Below are 27,687 nucleotides of genomic sequence, written 5' to 3' on the forward strand. Positions count from 1 at the left end.
TGTGATCTTATAAATGGTGATGATATTTTCTTTTTAATTTTAAACTGCAATTATCGATAGTAATTAACAATATACAAAATTGAACATAACCAATAATTATTTCATACAAAATTATGATACATTCTTAACCAATACACCATTAAGCTATCATTCATTACAATAAATAAATCGTAACTCTTGATTACATTCTAATCAAATTTGAAGTGTTCTAACTTCTAATGATGTCATCTAATCTTATAATCAAAAACATTTTTACATTACATAATTGACATAAATGAGATTAAACGGCATTTAAATTTTTTATTATCCGACGAAAACAATCACATATATATAATCTTTTAATAAGAATATTTACATGAAGAAATAAAAATTTTTTTTTTGTTTAAATAAATAAATAGCAATTTTAATGATATTCTAATCAAATTGGAAGTAGTTTAACCTCAAATAACCTCATTTCCTCATACAAAATCATTAAATGAGATTAGTCAATATTTATTGCATGCTTCTTTTTTTTATATCTAACGAAAGATTAATAGAAGAGATCGATGGATCGATTATATAAAATCGATTAATATGAATTTAATATGAGATAATTAGCATTACTTCCTGTAAACATCTTTCCGTAGTTCATTTCTCCGTTAATATAAAATAATTCCGTTAGACGGCAGCACGATGTTCGTAACACATTGAAAATAACGTCATTGACTCGCAACTATTTCCTTTTCCGAACTTATTATAATAACAATAATTCGCTTCCACATATCCACGAAAAAAGGATAATAGTACAAAAGGATATAATGTAACAATGGTCATCACTTACGGATTGAAAACAATCTTACCGATCGAAATTAATGACAATAAGAATAGCTTAATAGCTTCGTATAAAACATAGGATTCATTCGGTCAATCTTAGTAGAAAATAGGTAAGAGACTGAAAGGTAAATCGTGTGACGATTGAACGATCTATTGAAAATGTCATTGTTGATATTTAAACGTACGTAGTTCTAAATGATGTAATATATATTATTTTCTTTTTCTTTTCTATTTTTTTTTCTTTCTTTTTTTTTAGAACATATACATTGATCGAGTAATATCAAAGATTATATCTGATGGAATAAAAAATATTTAATAAGATGTAAGTTCTCTGGATATATAGGAGTTTGGATTAAAATATTGATATTCATACCAAGTCTAACGATTGATTGATTGATTGATTAATTCATTCATTAATTTATATATTAAGTAATCAAATATCTCAAATTGTAGAATTTGAAAAACAAAAGTCGACGATTTCGATTGGAGAAAGCAACGTAAGGACAACGTGAGGACTCGAAGTAACAACAGTTGGTCCTGCCGGCTTGGTGAGAAGGACGACATCGATGCGCCGCGGCGGCAATGGAATACGTAATACGCATGCGCGAGCAAAAGATGTGCTCCGATTGGTCGGCGCCACATGGTCTGATGTCAGACCACGGGGCCAGCCTAATTCAATAATAACAAGATGCTCGCGAGCCGGACGCCAGCCAGTCTTCTGCGACAAGCCGGTGTTAACACTTGTAGCTTAGCGCCATTAAAGAGGAAGTGTTCCGCGTCGCGTTTTGTGTGTCGTCGTCGTCGTCGTCATCGTCGCCGCCGTCGTCGTCGCCGTTGTCGTCGCCGTCATCATCGTTGTCGTCTTTGAGGCCATTTCGTGTGTGCTTATGAAACTAGAATCTCAATAGAAAAATAAACGGGTAAGAGACTTGCTGTTGCTCTTCGAACAAGAAGAGGAAAAAGAATAGAGAAAAAGAGTATATATATATACATATACACATATATACAGAGAAAGAACGAGGGAGAGAGAGAGAGAGAAACACAACGGAGAGGATATTACGTTTCATTCGTATCAGGTGAGTCTTTAGCATCCTTCTTCAATTCTTTTCTTTAATTCTAATATTACATATCTCATAAAATAATGTTGTTTAGGTAAGTATATTTATAAAAATTGTCGGTTTTCGTAAGAAAGTTTCTGTATCGATTAGAAGAAGACGGTTATAGATATAGCATTACAAATTCGCGCCTTGTGAAGAGACGCCTAACTAAAGAAGGGAGGACCGATCGATCGTCCCTGTATTTTCCAACATATGAATATATATATATATATGTATATATAAGCATTTATATATATATATATGTATTATGTATGATGTATATATATATATATGTATATATGTATATATCATCATTATTGTATTTAGGCATAGACAGATTTGTATTTCTCTGTATCCAAGTAATCTGAACCGGCTTTATCTAATATACGTTAATATTTTTTAATCCTTCTGACCTTTCAATAATATATGTATGTAAACACAAAGATAATAAGTTTGCTAAATTCATGTCCGCCATTGTCCTCTGCTGAGTTTTTATAAAAACGGGCTTTACGACTCTAACCTATTGCGCGCGTGTGTGTATATACATGTGTGTGTGTGTGTGTGTCTATATATATATATATATATATATATATATATTACATATATAATTCGTTCGATGTCATTACTTTTTCTGTTATATTATATATTAGACTATATATGACATTGTACACATATGTAGAAGTTATTCGAGAAATGTTATCATAATAATATCAAAGAAAGGAATAAAAGTGCACTACTTTTCGTTTTCGCGGAGGGATACGACAAAGTGTCGAGTTACTCGATCGATAGTACACTTGAGTGTACTGACTTTACTTTTCTAACATATACATACATATATACATTTGTATATATGCATGTTTATCTATCATAATGAAAAATGATATTTTTCATTATAGATTATAATATAAAAAGAGTTTTTTTATTAGAGTTGAAGAGTAATGAAATGCGAGAGAGGGGGAGAGAAAGAGGAACAATTTATATAGTTAGAAACAATTTATCTGTTAAGCAAATTGTATATGTAAATATCGACAAATGTATACATAGCTACAATATAACCTATAAAACTGACAAACTAACTATAAATTGACTTATAGAGAAAGGAGATACATATACAAGAGAGAAAGAGAGAGAACAATAGAGAAACGCCATCCGAACGACGTATCAGTATGGTGTAGTAAGACGACACTCCTCAAGAGCGTAAATTACAAACTATGGTAGTAACGGTCGATGATACCTTTGTTCTTTCCGGCTTATGATCACATGCCCTTTCAGAATTTCTATTCGCTATCCATATTCGTAGAAAGTATGTATGGATATATACGATGCGTATATATATGGTGTATGGCATGTGCGTCTATTGTTTCGTGCTCGATTACTTGAAACGTGTTTCTTTTTATTATTTTAAAACATTCTCTCTCTCTCTCCCCCCCTCTCTCTCTCCCTCTCTTTCTCTCTCTCTCTCTCTGTTCTTTCTTTCCTTCTTTTTCTTTAACTTTTTCTATTTTGATCACGTGTTATATATATATATATATATATATATATATATATATATAAGAGAAATGGTTAATACTATAGGTCTGACTCGAACGATACACGCTACTAACTGCATTATAAACTGGTGATACTTTCAACTATTATGCTTCATTGGCAGTGATAATCTCAGCGTCATGCCGGACGTGCACTTTTCTCTTTCGGAGATTAGAATTCATTTTTATTTTTATTACTTTTTATTTGTTTTTACTTATTTATTTATTTATTTATTTATTTATTACTTATTTACTTATTTTGTTTTTATCTTTTGTATCTTATTCCGTATTACAATTATCGATTAAGAACGCATACTTAGTTTTTCGATGATTCTTATACTCTTCATTATAATATTTGTCATTTTCAATAAATATTTGTATGATTGAACGAAAAGATTGATACTTTTTTTTTTATTATTCTATTACTTATTTATCTTCTGTTATTAAAAAAAAAATCATATATATATTAAAGAAAAAAATATATATAGGTTATGTTTAACGAGACCAAGAATGTTCGTTAATTGATATGATTTATATTATTATTATAAAAGAAAATTTATCATTATTGATGTCATTAAACATTAGATTTATATTCCAGATATTAATATCTCGATTAATGTAACTCACGGTTTAATATTTAATTAGAAAATAACATTTAGAAAGTATATATTTACCGATCGTGGAAAAAGAACTTAATTTGAATACATGGACATTTGTTTGATACTATTTTTAATATTTTAATATTACAGAAGTATTATTTTTCAAGAATAAATGTATATAGTTAGTTACCTTTTGTTGTTATAGAAAAATAAATTTTATAAATTATTCAAGCTCAAATGTCAAAATATCTCGATACGTTACATAGATCACAATCTTAGATCATTTTCATAATTATCGGCTTATATTTTATAATGGTATATGAGGGAGAAAGATTATATACTTATGCAATATATACACAATATATATATATATTTCTCTTGTCGAAGAATAATATAAAAAGTAAAAATCAAAAATATTATATACAAGTAGCAAATTTATGAAATTAATCGATAAAAGTTAGACATTAATTTATATTTAATATATAAATTCAAGACATATTTATTCTCGAATTTATATATATATATATAAATTTGAGAATAAATATTTATGATAAAATCGTAACGAAATAATATTTATGTAATTGTTTTCCGAATTAAAAAGAAATAGAAAAAAAACTACAAAGCAATAAAAATGTCTAATCTGCAACGTTACTTTCAAAATACGTTAAATTATCTCGAAAGAATAATAAAAAAACATCGTTAATGTTTCTTTGGAGTGAAATTTCAAGATTTCGTATCTAATATATCAATGATTGTGCGTAGTTTCTTTTTCTCTCTCTCTCTCTTTTTATTTTCGAAATTACTCAACGTTTATGCAATATCATTTCGCGTAAAATCAAAGTAAATATCTTTCATAATTTTCTTTATTTACGATTTAAATAAAGATGTTTTTCTTTTTTTATCGTAAAATTATATCAATTCTTTTTAATACAATGTCATTTATTACAGTGTTCATTCTTTAATGCTGTTGTAATAGACAGAAAAACAAATTCTTTTCCCCTCCCTTCGTATGAGAAATCTCATAGTTATTTAATACACTTTTATCGATTGAGAAAAGTGCAAATATTTCTCAATTAAATTTAAACTGAAATATTTAATGATAGGATCGTCTTAAGTAATAATAACGTTGAATGAGTAATAATTCAGCGAATCATTCTCTTTCTTGATTACACACACGGTGAGATTAGGTCATTCGAAATACGATAAGAGATAAGGGGAAATAGAAAAAGTAAAAGAGTGCGAGATAAAAGTTATTCGTAGTATACGAAATTGTTCTTTTTATATTTATTTTACTTTATATTTAGTTAATTCATAATGTTTTATTATGATCCTTTATATAAAGGATGTATCATAATGTCAGGACCTGTTTTTACGAGTAGATAGGCAATACAACAAATAAAAGTTCATATAAAAAAAGTTATCACAATTAACCTTGTCTCAAAGTTATACCCATTTTTGTATATCTGTTACTCTTTACTCTCGGTTTGTATACAAGTTTTCAATCAAACTCGTATCAGAAAAATGTTGCAATCTTTCAAAAATTCCAGATATAATAACCTGTATCTCATAAACTTTCTAATCTTTGAAATGTTTTCTTATCTGATAGATGTCTATTAGGAAAACGATTCACGTACAGACCTCTTGCTTCAGCTGAATTACATTCATCAAGGTCATACATTAAATATTTGTCTGCCATGGATCCACATGTATGATACATTCTATATATACAGATACAAATACAATATGTGTGATATGTATTTATATATATTGTACACACACACAACACACACACACATTTACTAGTATATTTTCCTTGTGTCAAGCATGACGTCATAGATAAAACAAAGCTGAATTGTAGTTATAGGGAAGTCATAAACGCACAAAGATTTTAATTTTTATATTATTGATATTTATCGATCTAATCATGTGTTGGAATTTTATTTATTGGATATCTGTCACTATTTAGTCGAATCAATTTAGACTGATAATTTCAGGTTGATCCCCAGTGGTTATCAATTTATAATAAAGTATTCAAAAATTTTGATTTTTTCTTTTTTATTTTTTTCTTATTTACATGGATATCATTACAAATTAAATAGCTTATATTTTTAGATGGATATAACAGAGAGTGTGATCGACTACAATTATATATGAAATGTAATATCGGTAAAATTGCACATATAGCACTTCTTTTTTCCTTAGACTTTTAATGATTTTTTCCCGTAATTGAGTTACACTTTCGTCAATAACGACAGCGATTACGATCGAATTTTATTTTCAAGCTTCTCAATATCTTTACAGATTTGTTAGTCATTAAAACATGGAATAAGATATTATCTACAACAAATAAATTGAGATTTATAATTATAATTAATGAATTTATCTTATTGAGGATCTTCACACCATTGTAGTAATGATAATAGAATTGAAAAATTTATATAAATATTGACATTTACTCTAATTCTTGGCGTCATTGATCCGGTACTAGAGACAAATCAGTGCCTATCTTTTGAACATAGCACAAAAAAAAAAGAAAATCGAATGACGACAAATCATACAATCATGGCAATTAATTAATTATGATGTTATTTCATGAGAAAATCTTTCCTTTGAAGTTACAATTTATTCAAATGATTCGCCATTTTCTTTATATAATTTTCTTATACGTAATAAATAACTAGATATATATAAATGTATTTAAATGAGTTTTAAAATGAATGTTAATAATGTCGATTCCATATATCAAATGTTTTGAATATTACTTCTGTTACATCATATTATGAAAAAATATCTCCTTTCCTCCTGAATTGATCTATGATCGTATTGTGTAAAAAAACTGCTACAAGGATTGTTATATGATGTTTCGATATAATTGTAATCGATTATGCTATATGCTACATACACGATAAACATTTTTTTTAATTTTTTATTAACTCATATTACAAATCCTTTTGTATATATTATTCGAGTAGAGTTTTTTTGTTACAAGTATATATAATACATTACTTGTATTGTAACAAAATTTATACGCATGCGCGCGCGTGCGGGTGTGTGTACATGAAATATTCAAGATAGCAGAAATATTATTAACTTCGTGATAACTTCGTCTTAAGTTTGTAAAACATTAATCCATGCACCGAACATTGAAAAAACTTCTTTTCAAGGAGAAAAAAGAAAAAAGAGAGAAAAGAAAATGTTTTATTTGAAAGTCAATGAGATGAGAAGTTAAAATTCATTCAAATGATTTACGTATATTCTCATTTTCTTTAACACTTGTCTCTCTAATTAACACCAGAAATATACGTATACGTATATATTATATACAGTACATATACCATCATTCTAGCAAGTTTTTAAATGAGTGTCAATAATGACGATTCCACGTATCGAATGTTTTGAATGTTACGTCTATGTCGCAGTTTGTGGTTGATCTTTGATTTCGACTTCAGTAATTTATTCAAAGATTTTCTTTATTTCTATTTCTTTTTCTTCCTTTTTTTCGGAACGTGATGCAAGATCATATTCAATTGATGAGATTAGAAGAAGTTTATTGTTTTTTAGAGATTAGAAATGCTAATGATTTTCTAACGTTTTCGATAAATTTTGATAAAAATAAAAATTATTTTATCTTCTTTCACGTTATTGTCGGTCACACATTAAAAAAAGAATTGTGTTTCAATATCGACAATAATAATATATAATGTTAGTGTATATATATATTGAAATATATATATTATTAATTATATTTAATTAATTAATTAATTCTTAATTTCCACTAAATTAATAGAATTATTATAATATATTGTTATATCATGTTATATCATATCATATCATATTATATTATATTATATTATATTATATTATATTATATTATATATTATATATAAATGATAATGATTATATATATTATAATAATTAATAAATATTTATACAAAATATCAAAATTTATACACGCACACACATTCTTAATGATTAATTTTTACATTAATATTTTACAAAATTAATAGAAAATGTTAAATTCAATTGTTTTTTTTGTAATCTTAAATTTTATTTTTTTACGTATTTGTCTATATGTATGTAAGATCACTAAATTAATTTTTTATTTTCTTTCTCCGTTTTCTCCTTTCATAAAAAAACAGAAAAGTAATAGAAAGATAACAGAAAGTTGAGAAAAGAAAACGAATTGTTCATATTTGTGCATATATCTATGATTTAGAAGACGAAAGAAAAAGATTTGGTAAAGAATCATTTGGTAAAATAGCATGTTATAAATAATCTGTGAATGAGAAAGGAAGGAAGAAAAAAAGAAAAGTAAGAAGCGTTGATCGTTTTGAATATATTTTAAGAGCAATATTTGTATTCCTTGGATACATTCATTTGTATACCGTTGACACGATTAACAGATTAAGACGTGCGTTTTCTTTATTTGACTCTCAGATATCATATCTTATATAAATTAAAAAGATTGAATACTGTTATCCATTTAATTATTTCTTTGAATTAAAATGCCAAACTGAAAATATTCGTTGGAACAAAGGTAATGGTATTCGAAAACAATAAAAGATATTATTATCTAGAAAACAATTAATAAATAAGGCATGCTTCCAAAACGAGTTATTTCGTTATGGTTATTCATCAACGTATGTCTATATCATATAAACCCGAGAATCTTATTACTGATCGCCTGTTCCATCGATCTATTATGGATGCATATGTGGTTGACCTTAATCAATGGTTTCGGATTAAATTATTCTCCTCTTCATCGTAAAGTTAGGCGTAATTCTTTTTTGTCCGATTGTTACGATATTGAAAAAAAATGTAATAAATGAATTCTATTACTTTTTTTTTCTCTTTTTTCTGTCTGTTTTTTTTTTCTTTTCTTTTTTTTCTTTTCTTTTTTTTTCTTTTCTTTTTTTTCTTTTCTTTTTTTCTTTTTTCTTTTTTTTAAGTAAAAAAATGGAAGTAACAAAAAGTAGATTAAATGAGATATATAAAACGAGAAATGAAACAAACTTTTAAGAGGATTTGGTAAAATAAAAGAGACTAGGAAATATTAAGAAGAAATAGAACAAAAAATAGATAATCATAAATAATTGAAAAAGGAGGAAAGATGATTACTTGGTTACTTTATTATAACACAATGTTTACTATTTTAGATAATATTAGCGTATATATTCGGCAGATAATATGTAAAGATCGATAAATTTGTTAAATGAGAAGAAGAAAGGATAAGAAAATAAGTACTACCATCTGGTGAGAAAGAGAAGAATTTTGTTTAATATTAAGCTTTTATAACTGAAATATGTTTTATGAAAAAGAAAATTATATAAGTGAAACCTATGTGCTATAAATTATATACATATACATATATACTAGTGTATAGTGTAGTACAGTTATATTAGTATATAATTATTACAACTTATAAGTGTCTATATATAATATTCTATCTATTGTATAATAATAGTTTCTAGTATATTTATAATGTATAGTTATACTAAAATAACTTATAGTACAAATATACTAGTATAATTAGCAAATAACTATTTGAATATAGGCAGACAATTAATTTTGTAACGTTAAAATGAAATAAAATACATATATGAATATATGAGTTCAAAGTTACACAGCGTTAAGAGTAAAACAAAAGTTTTATAAGGTTTACTTAACGGATATGAGAACTATACAATTTTGTTTGAAGTTATAAGACTGAGGATTAATCAAATTCATAGATAACAAATTCATAGATAGCAAGCAATAGAATGAAATGTTTCAAAATAATCAATCTCTTCCTTTTATTTAAAATCTCTAGCAAAAAATGTGACTTTGAATCTTGTTGTCTTGTTTTTGACGTAACAGCCAGCGACAAGTTAAAGATTTAATCCGTTCAGAAGGTTCTATCAAATTTCAGATTTTCATTTCGATTAAATTCTTCAGATATTTCTTTATATTACTTTTCATCTTTCAAGGCTTTTAAGATAGAAATGTGTTCAACTTATTCCATCGTAGCCATATTCACTTGGTTTCCTTTGTAGTAATGACCCATTATATAATCTGTGAATTTAGCATGCATCTTTAAGATATGACAATCACACAGATTTAAAGTTGTATGCTGAGTTTTGGTTTAATGGAATAGTTGGATGGAATTATTAAAATCATAAAAATCCAAATTGTCAGACTATTAATCATCATTTGAATCTTTAGAGTTGGAATTTTTGGATTTAGAACTTTCAGATTTTTTTCTTGAATTTTTATTTCGATTTTCTATCAGAAAAGTTTCAGTTTCAGTGATGTTTTTTTTTCAACACAAACTTTCTCATGAAAAATTAAATTTAACAGTAACAATATTACTTTAAACATCATACTTAGATTCTTATTTGCATCATTAACATTATAGCCAAGATAGTAAAAAAAATGATGAAATTTGAGTGGTAACATTTCCAACATTTTGTTTATAATCCATTTTTTTTTTATCTCTTTATCTTCAACAGCTAAATACTTAGCATATTGTTGAATTGTCATGCAATTATCAGTAACTAACTTGCCAGTGTCATACTTAAAACTAAAGAACTGTCTTTGTATGTCTTATTTCAATTGAGAGATTAAAAAATAAAGCAATTTTGAGCATAATCTATTATAATGGATATATATATATTTATTTATTTAAGAAATTGATTATTTTAAACGCACCAGTAATATAAGTATTAATGTTTTAGACTAATAATACATATATTATGGGCTAAATATATAATCTATTAGTTCATGACTTATTAAAACTACTTACTCTACACTTTATAGTTAATTATTTTTTTCACATATGCAAAATAAATTACATATTTTCAGTGAAAAACGACAGATAATTTGAATTAATGATCATATGTCTTTTTCCATATCAATAACAAATCGCATTTAATATATTAACACTATATCAAGATGAGACACCAATATTAATTAATATGTTACTATTGTTTTTAATTAGTTAATTGATATCGCTTTACAACAAGGAAATATTTAAATCCTTTATTGATATTTCTCCAATTATTATCATTGCAAAAATTTACATTAAAATTCATTCAAATCAATCTTTCGTAACGTATATGAATAATGAATCTAAATGAATATGTTACGAGCTTATTCTCTTTTGTTCGCATGTTCGAACATTATACAAAATTATATCTTTCAGAAAAAATGTTTTCATGAAAATTCTTGAAAATAATATTTACACCAATAGTGAATGCAGATATACAATTTTTGATCAATTTTATAAATAAACAATAATATAAACAAACGATAAGTAAGATCTTATTTTAAAGATAATGCTTTAAATCACGAGTTAATTTTTTCAAATTTTCTGATGATAGAAATTCCGAAAAAGTTCATGTCATCGCTTAAAAAACCTTTATTTTTAAAATAAGAAAATATTAATTAAAATCTATCAAGAAATATGTCTAGAATTCAATGTTAGTGCGTAAAAATATTTTTCGTGAAAAATAAGTTTCGTATGGTATTTTTGAAATATGCGAAAAAAGAAAAGAAGCTCTTATTCTTATTACTGATTTTCATTTATATATTTGAGCGATATGCTTTCGTAAAATAAACGAGTTTGCTTATTTGCTTATGAAAATTGATGCTCAAATTTTTAAATCGGTTTAAAGAATAATAAAGAAGGTCGCATTTCGTAATGCTCATACGATGTAGAGTTACGATGAACCAATTCAAGGACATCATTTTAATGTACTTTGAACGAATGATTGTATGATAAAATTTTATGATAAAATAAGGAAAATACAGGTTTAAGCCGTTCTTATAATGCTAATTTTCAATTTCTGAGATATTGTTAAATTTTAGAAAATTTTCTAGTTTCGTTTTATATATTAAAAATATCTTATAAGCAATGTTCAGCACAATGGCAAGTATTTAATAATTTGAATAAAAATAGGGATATAATATTTTTATACTATATATTGCATATTATAAAATTTCCGATACTATAATTAGATAAAATAGACAGAATTGAAAAATTGAGCAAGTATTACATTTCTAAACCCAAAGACTACAAATACTTTAATATACTTAATTCATTAAATTTATATATCTATATTTTATATTTTTTGTTATATTGTTAATAAGATTCTATATGTAGAAAAAAGTGAAAAACATAATTCGGAATAGAAGTTAGATTATTCCAACAGGGTTTTTCTTTTTTCTTTTCTTTTTTTTTTTCTTTTTTCTCTTTTCTTTTTATTAATGTAAAGATATATTATTACTTATATATTTTTTGCAATTACATTAAAATTATTTTTTCTTTTTATATAAAAGAATATAATTAACTATATATTTTTTACGATTACATTTAAATTCTAATTAAAATTCAAGTTACAGAAAAATTAATCACTTGTTTGGAATGCACATACTATTACTTTTATATTTACTATTATATATCGTATGCAAAACATATTATATAACGTAGACAAAACTAGAAAGTGTGAGTTTACATACTAATTATTTGTTCCGTACCGAAGCATATGTAATGCATTTGATTTCCTTATAAAATGCATTGATTTCATTCGTTCATTTGAATATCTTACGATATTTCGAATAAATAATTCTAACAAATAGACAAATAGATTTCGAAATGCTGATATCCTAAAACAGTTTAGGTATTTTGTTTTATTAATTGTGTCTTTAGACAGGCAAATCCAATCCCAATAAATATATTTGTCATTTAATCAAGATGTGCTTAAATGTATCCTATAGAAATAATTTAATTAGGAGACCCGAAATATTTGTATTTAACGATGAAAAGATTCTTTTAAATAATTAATTTTTGCTTTCTTAGTAATTTAGCAAAATTGTTGATGAACATATCGGAGATGCATAATCCGTAACATGCCTCTGACTAATGAGAAGGATCGTTTTTTTCCTTTCTATTATTATTTACCCAAGTTCCATCATCATTTTTCTCCTATTTCTTTTCCCTTTTTTTTTCTTTTTCTTTTTTTTTCTTTTTTCTTTCTTTTCTTATCTCCAAAATAGAAATGCTCGTGTAGGATTATGAGTCGAATGAACAGTAAAGTTTCGTTCCATCTCAAGAAACTTTCGGTTGTATACAGATAGATCTAAAATTTAATCAGATTTCAATTACGCTAACGATAATATTCGATCTATAGTACTTTCTTCGTCACTTTAACGAAATTTTCGACATTTTGTGCGATTACACGAAACATAGTCTAGGAGTTCGATCTATAAAGTCCGTTCTGAAGAACCCTATTGAAAAAGAGTCCTCGAGAGGATTCAGGACGAAACTTTATCATAATATCATAATTTTCGCAAAAACGTGGCATTATAGGTAACATACGTCGCTTCAATATCTATTTGCTCAATAATTTTTTTTTTTTTCAAGTATTTATGAATGAATAATTTCTAATACTTCATGAAATATTTATTTAACAATACGAAACGTATACAGTACTCTATTTATTACTCTTTACTATTCCAATTCACATATTAATCCGATTGTTATGTTAAACGTGAGACAATCTCAATTCTAATCTTGGCCTTTGTCAAGTATTATATATTAGTACGTAACTAGTGCACACATAATTTTTTTGTTGCTTTGTAGTACTTTTCTTTTTTACTTTTCATATACGATTCAATTGAAACGGTTTTTTAGTTATTAATAAAGTGCATGTAGCATTTTTATAGAGTTAGTGAAAAATTCACGTATAATTAATCTTTTTAAATACAAAAATATATTATATGCTTAACTTATGATTCTTGCTCGGCGAGATTTAAATTATATTTTTTTCAAATTGATCTTTCGTAACGTTATAATTAATAAGAATGAATTTCTGTTTTATGTGTGAAATATTACGTAAATTTTTAACAACTCTGAAATCAAAAAAGGAAAAAGAAAAAAAAAAGAAAGAATGTGAACTTTTGAGACTCGTAAATCTCTAGAAAAAAGATATTCAGTTATTCTAAAAATACGTTGACTGATCATTCTCTCGTTTGATCAAGAAATTAAATTTTATCATATTTATTTCTGAAATTAATAGAAATAGAAATAAAACAAAAAAAAAAGCAGGACATTATCTTTCGATCGTTATAGATTGATTTTTGTTTATATTGTTCATTCTTGTAATTGTACAAGTGTGTGTGTGTGTGTGTGCGCGTGCGTGTGCGCTACAATTATTATTATGAATGCAATGTTTTAACTTAATGTAAAGGGAAAAAAAGAAAAAAAAAAGAATACGTAGATACATAATTATTATCTATATATTATGCATTATTGAGGAAAAATTTTCGAGGACGTTTTCGGATTACATGATTTGTAGAAATATATTACTGACATGTAGGCGTAAATTAGAGTATGTGGTCGAATAGGTCACGACACATTCCTGATGTTCGTGACATTTTATACGTTACGATTAACGAGTACTATCTCACGACGAAAGACCTTCAAAAATGTAGAATAATTTATTACTTAAAGTACGAAATTGAAGTGGAACTTCTTTAATTTTTTCAGTCTTCATCTTTGTAGATAGCAATATCACTGTATATATATACATATATATTTACATATACATACATACATACATACATTACATACATACAGACATATTCAATACAGCCGTAAGCTGTATCGAATTGTGACATTGAATTCTGATTTCCATCAGAAACAGAATGCCAAATAAACAATAATTACGGTCATTTCGTATTTACATAATACATTTCTCTCTTTTTTTTTCGGCATAATCTCTATCGTAATGTTGTTACTACTGTTACTATACTATTATATATATATGTATGTATGTATGTATGTATGTATGTATGTATGTATGTATGTATGTATGTATGTATGTATGTACACAATATTTTGTGTGTGTGTGTGTGTGTGTGTGTGTGTGTGTGTGTGTGTGTGTGTGTGTGTGTGAGTGATATTTTTATTTAGGATATCTAATTATTTTTTTTATAGTATTGTGAAACAACATCTATTCGGTAAATAAATAATGAAATGTGATAAATATCGGTTATTGTTAAAGAAGAAATAATAATATTAATTAATTGTAATATTGTAATTGTAATCTCATTAATTAAAGGACATTTTTAAATGGTCATTCTATTATTATTTGAGATATAATGTAACATTAATAATATTGTATACCGTTTCTCAGTTTTAAGTTAAATATTTTCTGACAGTGAGATTCGATAGGAATGTGCAGTGCTTTGAATTTTTATGAAATTCAAGCATAGAATTTTTCCAATCAAAATATTTTCAAGAGAGAAAGAAAGAAAAAAAAATTAATAGTAATTATATATGATAGCTCGTGCGATGTCAAATATTAATTTTGTTCTTTGATAATGTAAGGTGAAATAGGTACGCACATGCGCACGTTGTATATGAATATATGCATATATAAGAGAAATTTTTATAAATGAAATATTAAGAATGTTGACAAATTTATTTCTTACTGTTCTTTTAATGAAAATCTAATTTGAAAGCGAAAGTCGATAACATGTGAACTTTCTCTTAGATAACGTAGATAGAATTCGTAAACACTTGTTTCGAGCTCATAAAAATTCATACTTAAAAAGAAAATCATTTGATGATTATTCAACATGGATGTTTTTTTTTTTCTTATATTTATTTTTAACATTATATTGAAGATAATATCAATTAAAATTATTTACTTCGTTATAAATTCCATGCTGATTTAATGTAACAACAATTTTTTATCATCTATAAAAATTTATATTCAAAGAAAAAAGAAAAAGAAATTTTTTTTTTTTTTCTTTAATAATATATTTTTTGTTTTGATTTTGTATTATTTAAGATAGAATTATTGAAAGTTTATACAGAATATAATATACAGAAATGTAATACTATTTTTCAAATTTCTGCATTATTAATTATTAACATGTCATGTCATGGAATTCACTGTTGCTTTAAACAATTTTCTTTTGTGTGTGTGTATATATATATATATATATATATATATATATATAGCATATATACTATATACATATATACTAACAGAAGTTAAGAAATAAAGTAATCGTTCGTCCAGTTTATATAATATTCTTTATCTTTTGAAAAATATAGGTTGAAATTGAAAATAGCATAATGAGATAATATGATGTATGAAATATTATCTCATTATACTATTTTTAGTTTCGATTTATGTATTTCGGAAGATAAAGAATTTATAAAAATGGGTAAATGGTTATTTTGTTTTTTAACTTTTGTCAGTAAGTGTATATGAACATATATATGAAAAATACACAGGCACGCACATAAAGTATTTGATAATAATGTTCATATTTTTGCATTTTTATCAAATATCACATAAAACATTAAATAGATATGTTAAAAATTGATAACATTTTATGTTGTATTAAATTAAAGTTGAAAACATTTTTGATAGGAAATATTATTATTATTTATGTAATTATGGAAATATATAATTTTTTTTGTGCGCACGTATGTGTATGTATTTCATAGCTACAAGGTGGGTTAGAAATGTTTGAAGAATTTAAAAAATTAATTATTTTTCGAAATTTTTTAAGTTTGTAGTTAGGTTTACAGTTTTATCAACTAAGCTTATAATTTCATAATCTGAAAAAAGACAAAAATACATGTATGTAAATATATGTAAATATATGTATAATATGTAGTCGTTCTATGATAAGACAAATTTTTTTGTGGCCATGAACTTGGTTGAATCAGTTAGCACGTGCAGCAACGATAATTGTAGATTAAATTCTACTTGTCATTTCGTGGATTATATATTTTTTAATTATTCAATTATTGATTAAAATATTTCATAGTATAGATTGATAGCAAGAAAATTATGATTTGTACTTGCTTTTCATTTTTTTTTTAAATTTTATTTATCATTATTTTGATACATTATATATATATTATATTGTGTGTGTGTGTGTGTGTGTGTGTGTGTGTGTGTGTGCGTGCGTGCGTGCGTGCGCGCGCGCGCGTGCGCATTAGATAATTATAATAAAATATGAATAATTATAGATAAAAAGACAATTATGGTTAAGATATACATAATAAAATATAAATAAGAATAAACTAGTACATGTTCAATATATACAATAAATACATGTTCAAAAATGCAGAAACGAATAATTGACAGATGTTAGAAGTTAAGACGCAGGATGTAAGGATATAGACAGCAAAAGGTTTTTTTAATTTTTTAATTTCTATAAAAGCAAGTCTTGTAAACTTGGATGTACTTGTAGACTTGTAAACTGCTACTATAAATAAATAAAAATAAAGTTCATCTAATCATTTACTTAATGTATATATTTTTTTTTAATTTTCAGCCTATTGTCCACTAGGCTACCAAATTATCCAGAAACACTTCAAGAATCCTGGAAGTGTGTATAATTAAACAAAGAAATAAAATAAGCTCCAGAAATGCCTGCTCGGTTCGAAGGTGTTAACAGTCCTATCGTACGGGAGCCAGTCGTTTCGAATGGTGTTCCCCATAGTCTCAATGAGGATATTGTCATAAGTGGTTTCTCAGGTATATCCAAATTATATTTGTACGAACATATTTTTAATGTTCGTTACATTAATGTTTTTCTTATTATATTTATAACTAATTTAAATAATTTTGTAGGTCGTCTACCAGAGTCATCTAATATAGAAGAATTTAAAGCACAATTATTCGATGGAATCGATTTAATCACAGATGATGAACGTCGTTGGCCCTCTGGTATATATGGTTTACCAACCAGAAGTGGGAAAATTAAAGATCTTGAGTCCTTTGATGCCACTTTCTTTGGCGTACATGCTAAGCAAGCTCACGTAATGGATCCACAGCTTAGAATGCTCTTGGAAATAACCTATGAAGCTATTATCGATGCTGGCATCAATCCTGTTTCGTTAAGAGGCACAAGAACTGGTGTATTCATTGGTGTTTCTTCTTCGGAATCTGATGAATATTGGACAAGAGATCCAGAAACCGTTAATGGTGTGTACTTACATATAATTCATGTTAGTGAACCAATGAATAGTGCCTATAGATTTATTGATTTTCTATTTACTGATTTTTTTACTTTCCTAGATACAATTAGTTATAAAATTATTATATTTATTAGAAATGTACAGGATGATTCAATTAAAACAGATTATTTTACTATCTTCTATGATTTTAAAGATGGAAAAAATATTAGGTAGCACGTTATAGTTCATTTAAATTCAAACTACTTTTATCATAAACGTTTTTTTCTACCTTCAAAGCTATAAACGATATTCAGGTTATCCGTTTGCTTTAAGTCATTCTGTATACGATTATTACCATTTTAAATATCTCTAAATGAGGATTAAAAAAAAATCTTTCGACTTGAATGATATAGAAATAACTATGATATGCCATCGATGATCTTTTTTTTAAAAGGTGATTATAAGAAGTATGAAGGTCATCTTCATATTTTTTATATGCGATAGCAATTTTCAAGACAAGGCCTAAGTTCAAGATCATTCAAAATTATACATTGTGAAGAGAAAGATATATCAATTTATTAAAGTGTGTGTGTGTGTGTGTGTGTGTGTGTGTGTATACATATATATATACACATTCATATATACGTAACTTCATATCTCCAAAGCAATTATTCTTTACAAAAAATATCGTTATCATTATGTCATGCTTATAATCTATTAGAAATTATTAAATTACTCTGCATAATATTATATAATAATATATCATATATGTATACTTGAACAGGATATGGTTTGACTGGATGTTGCCGGGCAATGTTCCCCAATAGAATTTCTTACACTTTCGATTTCCAAGGACCCAGCTACGCAGTAGACACAGCCTGTTCATCTTCATTATACGCAATGCATCAGGCAATATCTTCAATGAGATCTGGAGAATGTGACTCAGCTATAGTCGGTGGTTGTAATCTACTTTTGAAACCAACAAGTTCACTACAATTCCACAGATTAAACATGTTATCTTTGGATGGTATGTGCAAAGCTTTTGATGCTGATGGAAAGGGTTACGTAAGAGCAGAAGCAGCTGTGGCAATATTGTTGCAAAAATCGAAGGATGCTCGTAGAGTTTATGCCACTGTTGTTAATTCTAAAACAAATGTGGATGGTAACAAGATTCAAGGAATTACTTTTCCCAACGGAGATATGCAGAATAGGTTGATGCGTGAGGTGTACTTAGAATGCGGTGTTAATCCAGCCGATGTAGCTTACGTTGAAGCTCATGGAACTGGCACGAAAGTAGGAGATCCACAAGAAATCAACTCGATTGCAGATATATTTTGTAAGAACAGGAAAGGACCCTTGCTTATTGGATCGGTTAAATCAAATATGGGTCATTCCGAACCAGCCAGTGGATTATGTTCAATTGCAAAAATTCTTCTCGCAATGGAAACTGGCATTATTCCACCTAACTTACATTTTAACAATCCTAATACTAACATACCTTCGTTGTTGGATGGAAGGATACAGGTCGTTGACAAACCAACACCATGGAAAGGTGGCTTAGTAGCAGTGAACTCATTTGGTTTTGGTGGAGCAAATGCACATATTGTTTTACGCAGTAATCCAAAACCAAAATTATCACCAGTACTGGAAACTAAATTACCGAAACTCGTAAATGTATCTGGTCGTACTGAAGAAGCTGTTAACTTTTTGTTAGATACAATCAAAGAATACGAACAGGACGATGAATTTATTTCAATAATACATGATATACATGCTAATAATATATCTGGACATTCTGTACGTGGATTTGAAGTATTAGGAAACTCTAATATTCGTGAAGTAGGTCAATATAATAGTTCATCTAAACAACCTATATGGTTTATATTTTCTGGCATGGGTTCGCAATGGGCAGGTATGGGACAAAAACTCTTTTGCATTGAAACTTTTCAACGTAGTTTGCAACGTTGTGCTGAAGCATTGAAACCAGAAGGCATTGATCTGATCGATCTCATTCTACATGGAACAAACGAAAGTTTTAAGAATGTATTGAACAGTTTTGTATCAATCGCTGCTATTCAGGTTGCTTTTGTTGATTTATTAACGTTATTGGATATACATCCAGATGGTATTATTGGACATTCTGTTGGAGAGTTAGGCTGTGCTTATGCCGATGGTACTTTTACACCTGAACAAACAGTCTTAGCGGCATATTGGAGAGGTAAATGTATATTAGAATCCAACTTACCACTTGGAGGTATGGCTGCAGTTGGTCTCGGCTGGGAGGAAACATTAAAAGTTTGCCCACCTGACGTATCACCGGTTTGTCACAATGCTGCCGATTCCGTAACAGTCTCTGGCCCAGTCGATTCTGTCGTTAAATTCGTAGATGTATTGAAGAGCCAAAATATCTTCGCCAAGCTTGTTGACAGTTCTGGTGTTGCTTTCCATAGCAAATACATAGCATCAGTTGGGCCAAAATTACGTACAATACTTGAGAAAATTATTCCAAATCCAAAGCAACGTTCTGCCAGATGGATCTCGAGTTCTATTCCAGAGAATGCTTGGAGTGGTCCACTCGCACAGCTTAGCTCAGCTGCATATCACGTGAACAATCTTTTGTCGCCTGTGTTATTCCAAGAAGCATTGGTTTATGTGCCAGAAAATGCAATTGTTATAGAAATTGCACCTCATTGCTTACTCCAAGCAATTCTACGCAGATCTTTACCTCCAACTGTAACAAACATCGCCCTTCATAAAAGAGATTATAACGATAATTTAGGCTTCTTTTTAAGCAACATAGGAAAGTTATATGCCACAGGTGCACAACCAAAAATTTCCAAATTGTATCCACTTATCAACTATCCTGTTGGCCGTGGCACACCAATGTTAAATTCCCTTGTTAAATGGGATCACTCGACCTTATGGAGTGTGGCTAATTTTTCAAAGAACGCAGCTCGTTCTGGGGAAAGTATCGTAGAAATTGATTTATCCAAAGAAACAGATGCTTATATTGGTGGACATACGATCGATGGAAGAATTTTATTCCCTGCAACTGGTTATTTAACAATCGTATGGAAAACATTTGCAAAACTTAACAATGTTGATTATGAACAGATGCCAGTGGTTTTTGAAAACGTACAGTTCCAACGTGCTACGATCATTCCAAAAGAAGGCTCCGTGAAGTTCTTGATAAACATCTTTGATGGTAGTGGTGATTTTGAGATTTGCGAAGGAGGATCAGTTACAGTTACTGGTAAACTTCGTCTGCCAGACGACATCGAAAAAGAACAACTGAACCTACCAGCTCCTACCACGCAAGATGAATCTGCTCTCATGGAATTAAATACAAAAGACGTTTATAAGGATCTCAGACTACGTGGTTACGATTACAGTGGTATTTTCCAAGGTATCAAGGTATCAGACAATCGAGGAATCAATGGACAACTTTTCTGGAATAACGATTGGATTTCATTTTTGGATACTATGCTTCAATTCTCTATACTTGGCAAGAGTGTCAAAGAGTTATATATTCCAACACGTATACAACATGTTTCTATTAATCCTACCGTTCATCTGAAATTTGTGAAGGAACTCCCACAAGAAGGAGGAAGTCTTCCAGTTTATAACTATACAAACATTTCTTGCATTAAGTCAGGTGGTGTTGAAATGAGAGGTTTAAAAGCATCTTTAGCACCAAGGAGACAACAAATTCAAGCAACACCCAAACATGAACGATATACTTTCGTACCGTATGAAAATTATCAAATCCTTTCTGAAGATCCTGATAAAGCCAAGTTACATGTTTTAACCGTTTTATTGGGTATTGTCCACGAGAACATGCTCAGTATGAAATTGAAAATAGCTGAAGTAGCTGGAGAAAGAGCAGCAGAAGCGTTATTGTCGTCATTGGTGTTACAGATTTTGTACAGTGAACCTGGAATAATTAATGTGAGTATAATAATGATAAACTTGTTAAAATGTCGATGAGGATGAACAAAATTGTACAAATCAATCTTTTTTTTCTTATTATAGGTTGACTTACAATTGATCACTAATTCGCCAGATAATTATGCTGCATCTTTGGATCAATCTAACGTAAAGATTGTAGCTAAGGATATAAACAATGCACCTGCTGGACAGGATTTACATCTTGTATTAGCAGCCGACGTACTTAGTAATAAATCTCTGACCGTCCTAGAAAATTTATCTAACTCTTTGAAAAATGGAGGTTTCATTATTTTGGAAGAGACTGGAAATTTTGACGTGAAATTATTGAAAGGTACTGGATTGACGGTCGTTAGTACACAAATTAATGCTGGAAAGACTTACGTACTTTTGAAGAAACTCGAACAGAAAGGACAACCAATAATTATACAAATTACTGAAAAAAATTTCTCATGGCTCGAAGGAGTTAAAGCTGCATTGAATAAATCTGAAACAGAAGGTCAAGAGGTTCTTTTAGTTAGTCAAGGGGAACAATTACTTGGTAAATTTATTTTTTATCTAACTATACATGAGAAGATTATACAGGATGAAAACTTTGTTTTATCAAAAGAATTGAATTTTGGCGAACTCTTAACTTATAAGAAAGAATCACTTATTATTTATTTCGTTTGTGACACTCTGTATCTTTTATGATCATTATTAATGAATCAGGATCGATAAATAATGATAGAAATGTTTCCTTTCCTTTAGGTTTAATCGGTTTCATGAATTGTCTCCGTTTTGAGAGTGGTGGAAGCAACGCTCGTTACGTTTTCATTCAAGACAAAAATGCACCGAAATTTTCTTTAACTTCACGATCTTATGCTGAACAATTGAACAAGCAATTAGTGGCCAATGTATTGAAGGGAGGTCATTGGGGAAGTTATCGTCATTTACGTTTGGAGCAACAGAACGATGCATCGTCTTTACAGGTCGAACATGCTTACATTAATACTTTGATTAGAGGTGATTTGACAAGTTTAAGATGGATTGAAAGCTCTTTGAGTTATTATCAGCCTGAAAAATATCCAGACACTGAAATGTGTAGTGTTTATTATGCTCCATTAAACTTCAGGTAATTTTCCAATTGAGATTTTCCATTTATTTATTCATTCTCTTTAATAACTTAATATACTTTGCATGTTTAATAGAGACATTATGTTGGCTACCGGAAAGTTACCACCGGATGCATTGCCAGGTGATATGGCTACTCAAGACTGTATCTTAGGTCTTGAATTTTCTGGTAGAGATACCAAAGGACGAAGAGTCATGGGAATGGTAGCATCACGAGGATTAGCAACGACTGTGTTAGCGGATCCTGGATTTATGTGGGAAGTACCCAACAAGTGGACCTTAGAAGAAGCAGCGACTATTCCAGTTGTCTATGCAACTAGTTATTATGCTCTTTTCGTACGCGGTAGATTAAGGCCAGGCGAAACTGTTTTGATTCATGCTGGTACTGGTGGAGTTGGTCAAGCAAGTATCGCGATAGCTTTACATGCTGGATGTAAAGTATTCACTACGGTAGGATCTCAAGAGAAAAGAAACTTCTTAAAGAAGATGTTCCCACAATTGACCGATAGGAATATTGGTAACTCAAGAGATACCAGTTTTGAACAGTTGATTCTAACTGAAACTAATGGACGTGGAGTTGACGTTGTTCTGAACTCATTGGCAGAAGAAAAATTACAGGCTAGCGTAAGATGTCTTGCAAGGGATGGTCGATTCCTCGAAATTGGCAAATTTGATTTATCAAATAACAGTCTTCTAGGAATGTCTATTTTCTTGAAAAATACTTCGTTCCATGGTATACTTTTGGATGCATTATTTGAAACTGATTGTCCAGAGAAGAGAGAGGTAGTGAGATTGGTTAACGAAGGAATTAAGAGCGGAGCTGTGAAGCCACTCCCATCGACTGTCTTTTCGGAACAACAAATTGAACAAGGGTTTAGATTCATGGCTACTGGTAAACACATTGGCAAGGTATTGTTAAAGATTCGCGAGGAAGAAACGCAAAAGGTTGTACAACCATTCTCGAAGACTGTAGCAGCTATTCCACGAACATACATGAATCCAGACAAATCATACATACTTGTTGGAGGTCTTGGTGGATTTGGATTAGAACTTGCAAACTGGATGATAACTCGAGGCGCCAAACATGTCATTCTGACATCAAGATCGGGTATACGTACAGGATATCAAGCGTTATGCGTTCGACGTTGGCGTGAGTCCGGTGTAAATATTGTCATTTCTACGACCGACGTTACTACGTTAGCTGGTGCAGAAAAATTAATAAAAGAAAGTAACGAGATAGCTCCTGTCGGTGGCATATTTAATTTGGCTGTTGTCTTGAACGACGCTTTCATCGAAAATCTTAACGAAAACAATTTCAAGAATGTTGCATTACCTAAAATCGATGGCACCAAGAATTTAGATCTAGCTTCGAGGAAACATTGTCCCTCTTTGGATTACTTCGTTGCCTTTTCATCGGTGTCCTGTGGAAGAGGCAATTTAGGACAAACTAATTACGGTCTTGCTAATTCAGCGATGGAGAGAATAGTAGAACAGAGGCAATCTAATGGTTTACCTGGTTTGGCTATTCAATGGGGTGCCATTGGCGACGTTGGTTTAATTTTAGGTATGGTCATATCTCTTATGAAAATTTAGATATATTTTTAACGTATATGCTTATACAAATGTTAACGCGATGTTATCTTTTTTTTTTTTCTACAGAAAATCTGGGAGATAACGATACAGAAATTGGTGGTACACTTCCACAACGTATAAGTAGTTGTCTCTCAACGTTAGACGTATTCCTTCAACAATTACATCCTGTTCTATCGTCAATAGTTCTAGCAGATAAACATAAATCGACCGATAATACAAATCAAGTGACTCTCGTTCAAGCTGTTGGAAATATTCTAGGAATCAAAGATCTAAAATCAGTGAATCCAAATAACACTTTGGCTGATCTAGGAATGGATTCATTGATGGGTACAGAAATAAAACAAACTCTTGAAAGGAATTACGATTTAGTTCTATCAGCTCAAGAAATTCGTGGCTTGACGTTGAGCAAATTATTGGAATTGTCATCTGATAACACAGATACGAATGATGCTGCTCCAAGTACAAATAATATCTCAGAAAATGTAACGGACGAATTACTCTTCCAATATTATGAAACAGAAATTGTACCTAAGACCTCTCTCGTAGAATTAGAAACAAAGAATTCAAAGGGTACACCATTGTTCTTGATTCATGCTATAGAAGGAATTATATCTCCTCTGAAAACTTTAGCTGGTCTATTAGAACGACCTGTTTGGGGACTTCAATGTACCCAAGATGCACCACTTGATTCCATATCGGAATTAGCTGGATTCTACATAAAGCTCATGAAACAGGTACAAAAAAAAGGTCCCTTCCATATAGCAGGTTATTCTTTTGGTGCCTGTATAGCTTTTGAAATGGGCTTGCAATTAGAAAAAAGTGGAGAAAATGTTGTGTTAACTCTTCTCGATGGTTCACCAGTTTTTATCACTTTACATACTCAAAAAACTGGGAAACAAGGTAATCAGATGAATAAAGATGAATTATCTGATGGTCGTCGGAAAGCTCTGGCATTCTTCTTGAAACAGTTTAGAAAGGATATCAATTATCTTCAGGTAATATAATAAACTTAAAATTTTTAATGTCGAATGATATGTGTGTATACATATTATAATAATACCATTTATATTTTTATTTATATCAAATATGATATTTACAGGCATACGGTATCTTAAAAGACACACAAACAGAAGAACAGACGTTAGATAAAATGTTAGAAGTAATTGGTAATACACCATTTAAACCAGAAGAATTAAAAATCGCTGGAATATTGTTCTACAAAAAATTAAGGGCTGCTAATCTTTATCAACCAAATGACAAATTTAATGGTGAAATTACATTACTCAAAGCCAAAGACAATTTTGTAGCATTGAATTACGATTATGGTCTTTCAGAGGTAATGATTTTTACTTAAAATATATTCTTATTCTATTCTTTATTTTTCAAATATAATTTTAACATTTGTCTTACCTTTTCTACAGATTTGTAGGCAAAAAGTTAAAGTCGAAGAATTACCAGGTAATCATAGAGATATCTTAGCTGGCGATGGTGTCAAGAAAATAGCAAACGTTTTGCGAGTATAAAATTATTTTAAAAGACAAAAAAAAATACAATGTTGTCAATACCAATGTTCTCTCAATACCAAATTTGATACTTTATTTTATTGCATATCTACGAAGTCATTAAGGAAGATTTAAGTTTTACAAAGTATCGTGATATACTGTTTCGCTAAGAAATATCACTAATGAGAGAAAGAAAGAGAAAAAGAGAGATATATATGTATCTATAGAATTTAGTGATAATAACGACTCGTATGCAAAGTTTTGAAAGTTCCTTTTGTACAAACATTACTTCGTCGTAACTGTTTATATCATTTATTAAAATATGAACTTTCGCTTTGTTGATTTGGATCACGGCAATCTTTTAAAGAAATATGTGTTGTTACATAAATTATAAAAGAACGTGCCAAGCACAGAGCTTTAGTTTATATATATATATATATATAAGCTATAATTAATATAACTTAAATTAATTGTGTATAAAAAAGAAAAAGAATGGGCTACTTTAAATAAGTAGTTAATAAGCACGAAAATAATTCTAGAAAGATGAAGAAAGGTGGAGGTGCCTAGTGTATTTTTCAGAAAGGTCTCAAATACTATAAAATTTTTTCAATGGTTATTGGTGGACAAAGTAACCATTGTTAAGTTTTTATAGATATTATCATTATATTTATTCTGTTATTATATAATAGTAATAATAATAATAATAATAATAATAATAATAATAATAATAATAATAATAATTTGTTGCGTCGTTTTTCTCTCTATTTGTTTTCAATATCAGTATGAAAAGCACATAACAGAGATATCATAATTAAGTTGTTACAAAGATATAAGATATTCACACGTAAAGTTTTAAGTAAAAAATTATATATATATATATATATATATATATATATATATATATGTATGTATGTATGTATGTATAATAAAACAAAAAAATAAAAACAAACAAATGCTTGTTGAAGAGCGTTATGATAAATGGTATTTGTAAAATATATGCTAAAAAATATATTTTTTTTTAATGTATGTCCGCTTACGTCAACATTTTTATTGTATTGTATTTTCTTTTTTTAAGAAATAATGAGGTTTTTTTCTTTTCATTATTATTCTTTTTTTTTCTATAAGGAGATTACATCTGTTATATGAAGATGTAAAATAGATGATGGTGCATAGTACATAATATACTTAATCATTCCTTTTCAAAATAGGAATTAGATCTGTTTTGGCTAGTAATTAAGTATAATTTTTTGTTAAAAATAATCTGCGGATATGTTGATATTTATGATAACTTCAGTCAGACTTATACAATGTTGAGCATAATGTCCGTTGTTGTTTATATATTCATGTGTATTAATCGAATAAATTCTTAAATGCACCGACTTGTGTATTATTATGCGTAGTATTTTAATAAGATTTATGTAATATAATCTCGTTTCGAACGTGTTCGATAATTTTTTATTTTATTTATCAATTTTGAGGAACTACTTTAAATAATAATTAATAAAGATATAATCGAAATAAAAATTGGTAGGT

At 28.6% G+C, this 27,687-nt stretch overlaps 1 protein-coding gene across 2 annotated transcripts; it reads left to right on the top strand.

Moving 5' to 3' along the window:
* The first annotated feature begins 1,362 nt into the window (after window positions 1-1,362).
* On the top strand, window positions 1,363-27,529 carry LOC122633870 (fatty acid synthase). 2 transcript variants are annotated; one of them, XM_043822305.1, is made up of 10 exons: window positions 1,363-1,889; window positions 17,377-17,579; window positions 17,676-18,029; window positions 18,786-21,949; window positions 22,034-22,487; window positions 22,697-23,060; window positions 23,137-24,623; window positions 24,719-25,647; window positions 25,752-25,988; window positions 26,074-27,529. In XM_043822305.1, the coding sequence occupies exons 2-10, from the start codon at window positions 17,471-17,473 to the stop codon at window positions 26,173-26,175; spliced, it is 7,200 nt and encodes a 2,399-aa protein (XP_043678240.1). In that variant the 5' UTR covers window positions 1,363-1,889; window positions 17,377-17,470; the 3' UTR covers window positions 26,176-27,529. The 2 variants fall into 2 exon arrangements, with proteins under 2 accessions (XP_043678240.1, XP_043678241.1); XM_043822306.1 differs by having other exon boundaries at window positions 1,363-1,733.
* Window positions 27,530-27,687: the final 158 nt, after the last annotated feature.

Source organism: Vespula pensylvanica, chromosome 13 (genome assembly GCF_014466175.1).
Source record: "Vespula pensylvanica isolate Volc-1 chromosome 13, ASM1446617v1, whole genome shotgun sequence".
In the NCBI taxonomy this organism is placed as follows: Eukaryota; Metazoa; Arthropoda; class Insecta; order Hymenoptera; family Vespidae; genus Vespula; species Vespula pensylvanica.

Coding starts and splice junctions, on each gene's coding strand:
- LOC122633870 (XM_043822305.1), top strand. CDS start 17,471: ATGCCTGCTCGGTTCGAAGGTGTTAACAGTCCTATCGTACGGGAGCCA. Junction 21,950..22,033: donor GTGAACCTGGAATAATTAAT/GTGAGTATAATA, acceptor TTCTTATTATAG/GTTGACTTACAATTGATCAC. Junction 23,061..23,136: donor TATGCTCCATTAAACTTCAG/GTAATTTTCCAA, acceptor CATGTTTAATAG/AGACATTATGTTGGCTACCG.